The 12,607-nt window shown below is 50.3% G+C and overlaps 1 protein-coding gene across 6 annotated transcripts in view; it reads left to right on the forward strand.

Moving 5' to 3' along the window:
* Positions 1 to 9,550, forward strand: part of ANKRD10 (ankyrin repeat domain 10) — a 31,755-nt gene extending 22,205 nt beyond the window's left edge. The window contains exons 5-7 of one of the 6 annotated variants that reach the window (XM_059144795.1): positions 4,725 to 4,820; positions 6,798 to 6,854; positions 7,234 to 7,904. In XM_059144795.1, coding sequence (XP_059000778.1) covers positions 4,725 to 4,820; positions 6,798 to 6,854; positions 7,234 to 7,250 — 170 coding nt within the window. In that variant the 3' untranslated portion in view covers positions 7,251 to 7,904. Of the gene's footprint in view, positions 1 to 4,724; positions 7,905 to 8,005 lie in introns of those variants that run through there. The other 5 variants (XR_009347125.1, XM_059144794.1, XM_059144796.1 and 2 more) reach the window with 5 other exon arrangements.
* Positions 9,551 to 12,607: the final 3,057 nt, after the last annotated feature.

A 12,607-nucleotide genomic window follows, 5' to 3' on the forward strand; every position in this document is an offset into this window, starting at 1 on the left:
GACGGGCGGTGGCCGTGTGGGGGGAGCAGAGGAGTGGCGCGTCTGCCTGCTTAGAGCCTGAGTCTCAGGAGATCCTCTGCCTCCCCAGTGAAAAATGTGGCTCCCGCCGGTTTGATCCCGTACGTTAGAGACGCACATGACTGACTTCAAGGGCAGAGTTTAAGTGTTTGACCAGAGTAAGAGAACAGTGCGGTTGGAATAACAGGATTGTTTTGTCTGGATCTCTGAAGGCTTCGCGTCCAGGAATGGTGATCTGAATGACGCCGGAAACCCAAGCACTCTGTGATTTGCACCGTTTCCGTCTCAAATTCCAGCCTCCGGAGGCTCCTCTGTTCGCAGAGCAGTGTAGCTGCCGTGGCCGGAGTCCGCCACCCCATGCACCTTCTCTCCTGTGCCCTTTCACAGAACCCCAAGGCCTCCCGTGGTGTTTCCAGAACTCTCACTGCTGCTTGTGGGGCCGTGGCGGGAGCTTAGAGTCCATGAAATGTTCCCCCATGGTAGAACCATCTTCATTCCGGCCTCAGGTCCTGCTTTGATTTAAACAGAACCTTTCTTTAAAAAGTTGTTATCCAGGTAAATTGTGCTAAGTGGATAAGAAATCATTCTGATTGATTATGGCCGGTGGGAAGCCCCCAGGGGAGACTTTCCTTTCCGAGTACTTGCCAATGGTTGGGACTCCCCGTTCCGCGGGGAGACCACAGGTGTGTGAAGCGTCCTGGGGCTCCTGGCCAACTCCCTTTGAGGGCTGACCCACACCTGGGACCCCCACACCGGCACCCTGAAGATACACAACAGGAGGTCACTAGTCTGTGCCACGAGCCCAGCCTCACCGAGGTCTGTTGTGCAAACCTACTTGGCAGTGTTTGGGTGCCCGACAGCTCCCTCGTGCTGGGCCCAGGGGTTCGCACCCTGCTAGCCAGCCAGAGCACCAGCACCTCACAACGATGTGACCATAGAGATTGAATTTTTCTTTTTCAGAGACGTTTCTGCCTTGAACGTTAAAATAAGTCTGAGTGGGCTTTCTTCAGGAGCCCTAGGTAAGCTTGCAGGTGTCCTTGGCAGTTGGAATCTCGTGTTTGGGGGGTGCCGGGCTGGCTCAGTAGGAGCTTGTGGCCATAAGTTCAAGCCCCACGCTGGGCATAGAGTTCACTATTAAAAAGTGATAGTAACTCATTTTTGTTCTGCACGTGCCCCTTCCCGGCCGTACGGAGCCAGCTCAGGAATCCGCTTCCCGACCGCACCCTCCAGGACTCCCCGCCTTCCAAAAGCCCAGGGACACCACCCCCCGGGCTTTCAGACTGCGCGCGTAAAGCAAACACGTGGCTGTAGCATCTTGCTGAGAGCTGGCCGCGGCCTCAGACGGCCGTACCGGTGCCCAGTTCTGCATCTGGACCGTGGTCAGTCATGCTTGCAAAGTCGCCTCTGCAGGAAGGAGGCTGGGAGGGTCTTTCTTGAGCCGCTGCTAGGCAGTGTCCTGCCGCAGATGGTCCGCGGCGAACGTGTGCTGCAATCTTGTGGCCGAGTAGGAGGTAAGGACTTTTTTTTAGCGAAACGTGTCGTGGTCTTTGCTTTTTCCTGTGGAGGTGGGTAGAGAGATGGGAAGAGAAGGTGCCGCTGCTCCGAGCCCCGGAGAGCGCCCTATCCCACCACGTGGGGAGAGACGCCTCGCGCTCTGTGTGCGAGGCTGCCTTGCTCAGACGCAGCGTGGCACGTCTCCGTGGCTCCTTCGGCCGAGGCGAATGAGCGTGGGAGAGAGGAGTCTGCTCGGCGCCAATGTTCCGACAGTTCTGAGAGGCCGGCGTCAATCTCGGTTCGTAAAACACGGGTTTAAAAAGTAAATTGCGCCTGTGCCGCCGATTCCTGGACGCTGGAGTGACCCGGCCCGGGCGCAGCCGGACTGTCTGCCGCCGAGTTTTTAAAAGCCTTGCAGTTGCTTCATGGCAGCGATGCTCCACAAAGACGGCCTGTCTGTGGAGAACCGGCCTGAGTGCGTTAGCATATGCTCCCCTGTTAAAGAGTGTCTTGACTACGCGTAGGAGAGCCTTCCGTCGGTGTCGTTTTTGTCCCCGCCGGCACTGACGGCGCACTTGCGAGGCGGCAGGGTTTCAGAGTCGGGCCCGTGCTCTGCATGGGTCTCTCCTTCCCGGAGTCATTTCCACGGCAAACTGGCCTTGTCCCCTGGCTCCTCCTCTTCGTTTGACCTTGAATGTCCCCAGACTCCTCTGCCTGCGGCCCCTCCGGCCCCCTAGTGGCAGGCCCACCCGGGCTGCTGCTCTTCACAGCCGGCCTTTCCGGGGGGCCGGGCTCCTGATTCTGTTACCGGTCGCGCCAGGACGAGTCATGTTTGTTTGCTTCCTGTGGTTGTGCGTTTTCAGGCTGCAGAGTGGGCTGCATTCATGGATGCGGTCCCCTTCTGAGCACTGGACTTAAGGGACGAGAAGATAAGTAGCTCTGCTCTCAGGAAGCGCTTTCACATTTGTCCTCTGTCGGGGTTTCTGTAAACTGCTTTCCTTTTCAGACCTGTGAAACGGCACACTTAGCTCAGGGCTCACCGTCCCCAGGAACCCTGGCCCCTGAATCCTGAAGAGCAGACCTTACGAGGACAGGCACTGAGCGCCGTGCTGGAGCCCCGTGCAGCTCCCCGTTCGCAGGGGCGTCCATCCGTGGCTTTGCTGGGCTGGCGTGTGCCCGTTCTCCGTGGACCACTGGACTCCCAGGACGGCTTACCAGGCGTAGGAGAGGAAGGAGCAGGACCCGAGCCCACGCAGACCGCAGGCTCCTCAGACTCAGCAGTCTCTGAAATGACAGGCTGAGGTCTCCCCAAAGGTCCTGAACACCACCACCCCCGCCCCCTCGTGAGGGCGGCCAGTTTGCCACGGACGTGTGGAAAGTACCTGCTTCCCAGGGTGGGTGGCAGCTTGCCTGGCGCTGATGGGGGCCCGTGGAGGAAGGCGGAGAGCCTTGAGTGGGAAAGCGGGAAATCCAGAGCTTAATGCCTCGGGCCTAAAAGCACCTGTGTTGTGAGTGACCTTGGCCTCCTGCCTGTGCAGACCAGCTACACAGGTCACACTGCTCTGTTTGTCCCACATGTCGGTCGTCTGGGACTTGCGTTCCTCTTCGTGAAGACCATACGTTGTTCTCCGGTCTCGGCGGTTTGGCTTCGGGTTAGCGGCAGTCTGGAGCCGGTGTGCTTGCTCCTTTTACATCTGTAAAATCCGACTCCTGCCTGCAAATCAGAAGTAACAGAAGCCGCAGAGTTCATGTCTGTTTTTAAATGTTTATTGGGAAGATTTAGCACAAAAGTTGTTTATTGTATATATACTTTGACCCAGAAATTTATCTGATTAAAGACCCAGAAGTACACAGAAGGTGCCGAGTGAGGCTTCGACTGTGGTGTTCACGACAGGACAGCCAGGGAGTTGCAGGGGTTAGAATGCGACCCTACAGCGGATTCTTACATGACTTTAAAAGGTTCTTTTGGACTTTGCTCACGAGCTGCATTCATGCCATGGTAGATGAAAACGATCTGGGGGTCCGATTCTGAAATAGCATGTGTGTGCTGAGACCAGAAAGCCACATGATCACGGGAACGTGGCCGCTGGGGGTAGGGTGGGGGCGCCCAGGGAAGGTGCCCAGGGGAGTGTTTCCACACAATGAGTGTGATTCTTGCAGGAAACGTGATTAAATGTGCATGTTTGTTTTCCTCCAAGATCCAGAGAATGATCCTTTTTAGAGGAATGTGTGTAACTTCAGCCTCAAAGATCTGAAACTAGGATTGTAATGTTCATTTCCGGTGTTACTGTATCTTGGTGCACAGGGTCACGCCCCCAGAACAGTATTTAACCTTGGCTTTTACTTTCCTTTCTACTACTGAGATTAGTGAATTTTTTTTTTTTTAAGATTTTATTTATTTGAGAGAGAGAGACAGTGAGAGAGAGCATGAGCGAGGAGAAGGTCAGAGGGAGAACAGACTCCCCATGGAGCTGGGAGCCTGATGCCAGACTCGCTCCCGGGACTCCGGGATCATGACCTGAGCCGAAGGCAGCCGTCCAACCAACTGAGCCACCCAGGCGCCCCTGAATTTTTTTTTTTTTTAATTTAGGATAATTTTAATGGTTTTTATGTTATTCAAGAATTGTCTTTGTATTTCTTTTTTTTTTTTTAAAGATTTTATTTATTTGACAGACAGAGATCACAAGTAGGCAGAGAGGCAGGCAGAGAGAGAGAAGAGAAAGCAGGCTCCCTGCTGAGCAGAGAGCCCGATGTGGGGCTCGATCCCAGGACCCTGAGATCATGACCTGAGCCATAGGCAGCGGCTTAACCCACTGAGCCACCCAGGCGCCCCTGTCTTCATATTTTTTTACGAAAAATAACTGAAGGAACATTTCGGGCCATAATACAGAGTATGCTGAACTTAGAAACATATTTAGAAATCTCTGTGGGTCGTAGAACTGCTTTATTTCCTCCAGGGACCAGCCATGAAGGAGAATTTGTGCCCCTGCGTACAGGTAGAGTAAGTGTCTGAAATCCCATGACTTTTCCTTGGAGCTGCACATTTTGGGAAGTTTCCTGGCCGTGCTCTAGGCTCCTTGCTGATCCCTAGATTCCGTTGTTTTCACAGATTGGGAGCATTCAGGGCTCTTAGAGGGAAAAAGGAGGGAGAAACCATTGTCTTAAAAGCTTGCGGGTGCAGGGATCTAAAATTGCCTTTGTGTTCTGTGCAGCTCGGAGCTTGGGTCCCTGCACGCCGCTGGGGAACAGCGACGCAGACGATGAAGCTGACAAAATGCTGGTCGACAGAGAGCTCACGGCTGTCACAGGTGGGAGTGGACAGTTCCCTGTTAGCTGCGGCAGCAGCCCCATGGTCGAAGACAGCAGACAGCAGGAGGGTGGTTCTGTCGGACCCAGAGAAATAGAAGTATACACGGTCTCAGCGATGCAGACGCCTTGCCGCTGCAGAAGCCAGTGTGCGTACTATTTCTGACCTGAGTGTCCTCCCCAGCGCTGCACTTTGTTGTCCGACGTTTTAAAGAATGTTACACTACAGTTTGCGCATCTTGGGCGAGTTTGTAGATACGAGGATGAGTGTGTCAGGTGCATTCTGTAGACATGAGATGTTTGAGTGCAATCTTCCTATTTTGGTTTGACGCTTCCGCTTAACGTGCCTTGTTTAATTTCAAAGAGGTTTCGCATGCTTACTTTCCTGACATGTGACCTTTGGGTGAACACATCAGACATCTGTAGCTAGTAGTTCCGCCGGGTGCACAGCAAGGATGATTTGCTGTGGACATGGAGGACGGGTAGATGGTTTTGACCCGCGACTGGGCTCGCCAGCGTGGGGCCTCCCACTCGCCTCTGCTGGCTGCTGTGGTTTCTGGGAGGGCAGCTCGGTCCAGCCAAGCGCTGGGCGCCGTGGCCCGCAGACACGTACGCGCTGCGGGTGCTCATGTCTCTGCACGGTCGATGGTTCAGGCTGTTTCTTTAGCATTCAGAATCTCTCAAGACTTTTCCTTGGAGTTAATACTTTTCTCTGCCAATTTTCTCTTTAGATGACCATGAAAACATCTTAGCAGTTTTCTTACTGTGTTAATATATGTAGAAATAGATACTGGTTTGTTTAAGGTTTTATTATGTCTCTATGCTAAATTCTTCACTGGGGTAAGAGATTATGCATTATGCTTCCCAGACATACACGAAAAACTATTTCTGTGACTAAAAATGGAAGGAAAATGTGTACATCTTTCTAGAAGCTACAGGGTTACAGGTGGAATCACCTTTTTGCCACATCATTAAATGGGTAGATTTTCTATGGAAAATTCTAATACGTTAGTAATTTAAAGACCTTGGCTAAAGACAAGTAACAAAACTCAAAGCTTTTCAAAACAAATGACATAGCTACATGCTTTAAAAGGCAGAAGTAACCTCTAAACTTCAGGCGTTAATATCCTGCATTTTCAGGCCAAATTTAATAGCCAGCGTGGGTGTCGCGTTGAAAAGGCCACACTTTTATTTCAAGCCCAGCTTGTCCTGTGTGACGGGCGCCATACTTCCGGTCACCTCGCGTACAGCACCGTCTGCCCACGTGCACAAAACGGGCTGAGCTCCTGGGGGCCGTGCCATGGGCAGGCAAGTAGTGTGCGGGAGCACGGGCCCGGAGAGGCGTGAGGGGCAAGGAGCTAGGACGGTGTTGGAGGCAGCCAGGCGGGGTCCCGAATAGCCAGTCTCTAGGATGTCCGCCGTTCTCGTGCTCAGCTGGATTAGATTTTCCACAAGGACATGAGGTCATCAAGTAGCCTTGGTGTTGACATTGCGTCCAGCGCTCGCCCTCGCACCCCCTGGGGACTAGAGGAGACGCGTCGCACGGAGCTCAGAGAACTGAGTCAAGGCGGCTCCGACCTCTGACCCGGTGCTCCTGGACCTTTTCAGGGCTGATCCCCCGGAAACCTCATGTCCGTGTCTGTTACTGGGACACAGTTATTTGTCTTAGTGACCATCAGGGTCGCCATCATACTCATGAATTTCATCACCCAGGAACACTGATTAAAGTTCTCTGGGATTAGCTCATTTTATTTCTTTTTATTCTACTTCATGTTCAGTTCTTGAAATACTACTTCTCTAGCCTTGAGTTTTAACTAAATAAAAGAGCTGATTTAGGGGGGAAAAAAAGTCCCTTATCCTCTGAAGAATTTATAGCAGTTATGAAGCATGATTATCACTTAAACTGCCAGGAAAATGATTAATGGAATGTGTAGAAGGTGTTTTTGTTCATTGAACAAGCCATGATTTTTTATTGGCAGGAAGATTTGCGGGACACGCAGAAACCTATGTCCAAGTGCAAATCAGACACCTGGCTGGTGAGGCGGAAAGTCAGCCCTTCTGGGGAGGGCCACACTGTGTGTCGGGGGCCTGTGTGTGGAAACACGGCCTCGTTCCAATGGTCGTGGGACTCCACTCGTGTGCTTAATCCCATACCTTGCTTTAACAGCTCAGAACATTGAGATAAAATTTCCTATTACCAAGCAAGACCGAATTCTCGTTCTTTGTACTGTTCTGTGAACTCCTATGAACGTGACTATTGAATCCCGGGTTTCCTTGTACAGAAAAGGACCTTGTAATCGCTGTCCCCTTGGGCTCCGGTGTGTTGGGGTCGACTCTGTCATTCCCCCTGAGATGGATGTCTCCCTATGCAGGTTAAGCAACATTTTCCCAACCTAAGCGTTTTTTTTACCGTAGCCTCATTAGATGAATGAAGGCTTGGACGTCAGAGTCCACTCACCTGGCGAACTCGGAAGGCCCCGCCAGGGCTGGCGCTGCTGCGCCGCCCGTCCCAGACCGCACGCGTGAGAGCGCTTAGTGTCCCGTCCTCGCCGGCCGCTTGCCGCCACACCGGTGCCACGCGGACGCGAGGGTCGCTAAGATCTGAGCTCCCGTGTCAGAGCGCCAGGCCTGAGCCATGGGCGCGTCCCTGGAGCTCGCGTGGCGCTGCCTCGCCCGGTCCCAGGCGCCCCCGGCCCCCATGTCGGCGGCCACCTTCCTTCCTTTCCTCTTTTCCTTCAGAGCTGGAGGGGTGGGGGCTTATTTAGCCCGTGGGAGACCTCCCCTTCGTTCTGCTGGCCGGTCTCGCAGGTGATTTTTAAAATGTCTTCCTGAAAGTAGTCTTGACACGAGAGCACTTTCTCGATTCTGGTGTTGCTGGCGGCGCTACGGGGCTGCTGGTCGTTTTCATGCCGCAGAGCTGTCGCCTCAGGCGTCCGCATCCAGTCACTCGGTGCAGCCAAAAGCCAGAGATGTGTCTTGTCTTACCAGGAACATGCTGCTGTTGGTTCTATTTTTAAATCTGCCTATGCAGTTTTTTACCTCCGGAAAAGGAACTGGTTTGTTCTAAAGAAAAAAAAAAAAAAGAAGCTAAGTAAATCCTTTAGAGTTGTGGCAGCAATGCAACTGTTCTAGTTCCTCCTCCCCCTCTGGTTCAGAATTCTGGTGACAGGTGTATCTCTCAATGCAGATATGAAAACCAGTAGCCCCGCGCCGGATACACTGACACATGGATGTGTCATCAGTGGACATTTGGACTTCCCCTCCACGACACAGCTCAATGGGATGGAGAGCGGGAGTGACCAGAGCTTATCAGGAGCTAACGGTGTTAGCAGTGGCATAGTTCAAGGACGGCCTTTTCCGAGTAGCCAGGGTCCGCTTTGTGTCCATGGGACCGAGGAGCCAGAAAAGACCGTGAGCGCTAACGCCGAGATGTGCGGCTCTCTGCACCTGAACGGGAGCCCGAGCAGCTGCGTGGCTAACAGACCTTCCTGGGTGGGGGACGTTGAGGAAAACCTGCACTACGGGCACTACCACGGGTTCGGGGACACTGCTGAAAGCATCCCCGAGCTCAGTAGCCTGGCAGAGCACCCCAGCTCCGTGAAGGGGGCAGAGAGGCCCGGCGGTGCCGACCTGGGGGCCATGCACCTGTACCACGGCTCGTAGAGACCGGCAGCCTGACCGTGTGGACGCGCCCATGCCTCCCTAGTAGCCGACCGTGAATACTCACGTGGCGCCCACTTGAGGGAATGTCACGACTTGTACTATTTTTGTATACTTCGGCTTCCTGACAAAGTCCGCTTGTGTTTGAGAAGTTCCTCGTGAGTCCTGTTGTACGCATGAGGACGGCTGACTTAGCGCCCAGGTGTTTCCTAGCGGGTTGGCGGGCCTCTCTCCAAGTCTAATCTCTCGGCCGCCAGCCTCGGTGTTGTCCTTTGAGTGCGTCGCCGTAGAATGCCGTCCTTCCAGACTCCTGGTCCACAGGCCTCTTGGAAAGCTTGCTTCTGCTCTAACCTTGTAGACTCTATGACAGAAGACGGCTCGTTCCCTATGCAAAGTACAGCCTTACAAAGATGTCTTGGAAAAAAGAACATTTGTCTTTTTCAAAGTCTTTTCATTGAAACTTTGCAGCTTGCCGTGTGGTGGGTCTTCTTCCAGGCACGCGTGCTGGTTTGGGGGCGGAAGCGGCCCCTTTGTCAACAACGTGGCTCCCTGCCCCGCGTTTCACTGGAAACACCTGCAGTCCGAGACTGGCTGCGGCCCTGTCGTGGTTTTATCCCACATATCTTGCTTTGTCTCTACGGTTTGTACCACAGATCACGGTTTCCTTTATATGTAGTAGAAATTACTATTTGTAGGAAATGTCAGGTCAGGATATTTATAACTGACTATTTTGACTTATATTTTCTTTTTTCTTGGTTTTTTTGGGGGGGAGGGGAGTGGTTTCTGCTTTAAAATGTATACCACTATGTATATCCCATCTACTGAGAGAATTTTGGCTCTCTCTTAATAAAAGTGCACTACGTTTATGGTTTTATAGAAATTAGCTTTTGTTTAAGCAGCTAGTGGTCACACTGTGCAAATATTGTAATGAATTTTTACTTTTCTGATTTTTGTAATGAAAATTGGTGAAGTTAGAGAAAATGTCCATTGAACAAGCCAATGTCCTAAGAGTGTTACTAACATCTTGTTTTTAAACTGTGCTTTACAGATTGAATAAAAAACTCTCACTGGAGCCGTGCCTGGGGTGTGCTTTCTTTCTAGGGTGGAGGAGGGGGTGGGGGTGTCCGCGCAGGGGACAGGAAGGGAGGGACGAGTGGAGCGTCCCCTTCTATTTTGCTTGTAAGATCTCACTTTACTCCCCTGGCCCTGCCCATGGAATTTCTGGCCACTTTCGGTTTCTGGGTGTAGATGCTCTAGTCTTGGGACCCTTTCCTCCCAGAGCCTCTGGGGGCGCGTCAGTCGCTCTCAGCCAGCAGTACTGTCCTGCCTGCGTATTTTCATGAAAGACAATGACCATGATTTACTGAACGTTGGGCCAGCAGACATTTATGAACATAAGCCTTTTAAACCTATAAATTACAGTTAGTGAATGCCAACAAAATAATCTTTCTGGCATGCCCTGTATGTTATTTAGAGCACTGGTTGCTTTATGCATATTACTGTAAATTTAACATACCAGGGTGAGGGGGCATTAGCCTTTGGAAGTGTCACAAAAATTACTGGAGGCTGAGAACAGAAGCGTGAATACACTTGCTGTGTCACTGCCCCCCAACCCCCTGCCCACAGCAGGCATCAGTAATCGAGCACTGATGCCATCCAATCCCATGCCCACGGCAGGCATCAGTAATGGACCCATGAGGCCAGATGGCGGTCGCCGCCCTTCTAAATGACTGCTCTGAGAAGCCACCCAGGTTGCTCTGAGTCTGCAGGAGAGGTGAAACCACGCAATCCTGTGCTTGGACTAGTCCTTAATGTATTTCCGAGACTGTGTTAATATTTGCTGGAAAACATTAAGTGAATCCCTTAAAATGCTCAAGGATCAACCTTTCATTAAGTCTTGGGAGTTGTTGGACAGAATCTGACTGCTTCTCGGGGATCACCTACTGTGTAGAACCTACAGGGTCACCAGCTGTACACAGTGTGACGGGTGCAGTTTCCTTGTCTTGTCGCTCAGAGGCATTGACATTCAGAGATCGTAGCAACGTCGTTACAGGAAAATCCCCTCATGCCTGGAATTGGCTCCAGAACGACACGGGAGTGGTAGAGTACGGACGGAACAAAGCTCACACGAGACGGGAGGAGCCGATGTTGACACTGGGCACATGAAGCTGTTTTGTCCTACTTTGTATATATTTGGGGAAGTTTCTCATACTTAAGACCTGACAGAAAAAGTTCTAGTCCTTTAAAAACGTGTGGATATCATTTTAACACTGACCCAAGAATAAGCCAAAATTTTACTCTGCCTGTCTCACCAAAATTAAGTGCATTCTAAATTAAAAGAGTTTACTGGTTCTTAACTTTTTCGGCCTGAAGACCCTTTTAGGAGCTCATAGCTTAAACAGTAATCACAAACAAATGGAAAATTAAACTTTAAAAACTCCATTGACAGTAACATCAAAACCATAAAACACTTAGGAATATACCTTAAACGGTGTTCAAAACCTCCACACTGAAAACTAAAACATTTCAGAGAGAAAGAAGGTTTAAACGTTTTGGTTGAGAAAATCTGTTTGCAGATGACGTGCTACTGCATAGAGAAAACCCTAAACACACCACCAATAACTGTTAGAACTGATGAATGAATTCAGTAAAGTTGCAGGTTACAAAATTAAATGCAGAAATCCATTGCTTTCCATACACTATTGAAGTAGTAAAAAGAAATTAAGAAAATAATCCCATTTACAGTTGCACTGAGAATAATAAAGTACCTAGGAGCAAACTTCATCAAGGAAAAGAAAGCTCCGCGCTCTGAAAGCCATAAAGCAGTGATGAAAGAGACCGAGGAGAACACAAGCGAAAGGAAAGACATTCCACGCGTGTGCATCAGAAGGACAAATGTGCCCACACCACCCAAAGCAACCTGCAGGTTTAATGCAGTCCCTATCAAAATACTAACATTATTTACAGAACTAGAACAACTAGTAATAAAATTTGTATGGAACCAGAGAAGACTTCAAATCGCCAAAGCAATCTTGAAGAAGAAGAACGAAGCTGAAGGTATCACAATCCCAAATTTGAAGGTGTGCGACAAAGCCGCAGTCTTCAAAACGATATGGTTCTGGTGCAAAAATGGACACAGATCAATGGAACAGTATAGGGAACCCAGCACAGGAGCCCACGCTTATGATCTACAACAGAAGAGGCGAGAATATATAGTGGGAAAACGTCTCTTCAAACAATGCTGTTGTTGGGGGGACACCTGACCTGAGTGCCGCAGTTGGTTAAGCACCTGCCTTAACTGGGGGATCGAACCCCGCATTAGGCTCCATGCTCAGCAGGAAATCTGCTTCTCCTTCTGTCCCTGCCCACACTCATGCTCCATCTCTCTCTCTCTCTCTCTCTCTCTCTCTCTCAAATAATAAAATCTTTTTTTTGTTTAAAAGGTGTTGGGAAAACCGGACCCCTTTCTCAGAGCATACACAAAAATAAGCTCGAAATGGATTAAAGTCCTATAGATGAGACCTGAAAACATAGAACTCCTAGTAGAAAACAAAGGCAGTCCTTTCTTTGACAATGGCCAGAGACCTTTTTCTTGGTAGATCTCAGGCAAGGGAAACAAAAGCAAAATTAGACTATTAGGACTATATCAAAATAAAAAGTGAAGGAAGCCACCACAAAGCCAAAGACAGCGTGCTGAATGGGAGGAGATATTTGCCACTGATAAAGGATTAGTATCCAAAATACATAAAGAACTTATCAACTCAGCACCCAAAACAAAAGAAAGTAATCCAGTGAAAATGACCGAGGACCCAAATAGACATTTTTCCAAAGAAACCGTACAGCTGGGCAACGGACACATGGAAAGATGCTCATCACTCAGGGCAATGCAAAGCAGACCTACAGTGCGGTGTCCCCTCACAGTTGTCAGAAGGGCTAAAATAAACACACACACACACACACACAAGGAAGAACAGGTGTTGGTGAGGATGTAGAGAGAGGAGCCCTCGCGTGTTGGTATCATGCAAACTGGTGCAGCCGCTGTGAAAACATTACGCAAGCTCCTCAATTAAAAATAGAGCCGCCGTATGATCTAGTAATTATTTACCCAAAGAAAATGAAAACGCTAACT

Source organism: Mustela lutreola, chromosome 13 (assembly GCF_030435805.1).
Source record: "Mustela lutreola isolate mMusLut2 chromosome 13, mMusLut2.pri, whole genome shotgun sequence".
NCBI classification, from domain to species: domain Eukaryota; kingdom Metazoa; phylum Chordata; class Mammalia; order Carnivora; family Mustelidae; genus Mustela; species Mustela lutreola.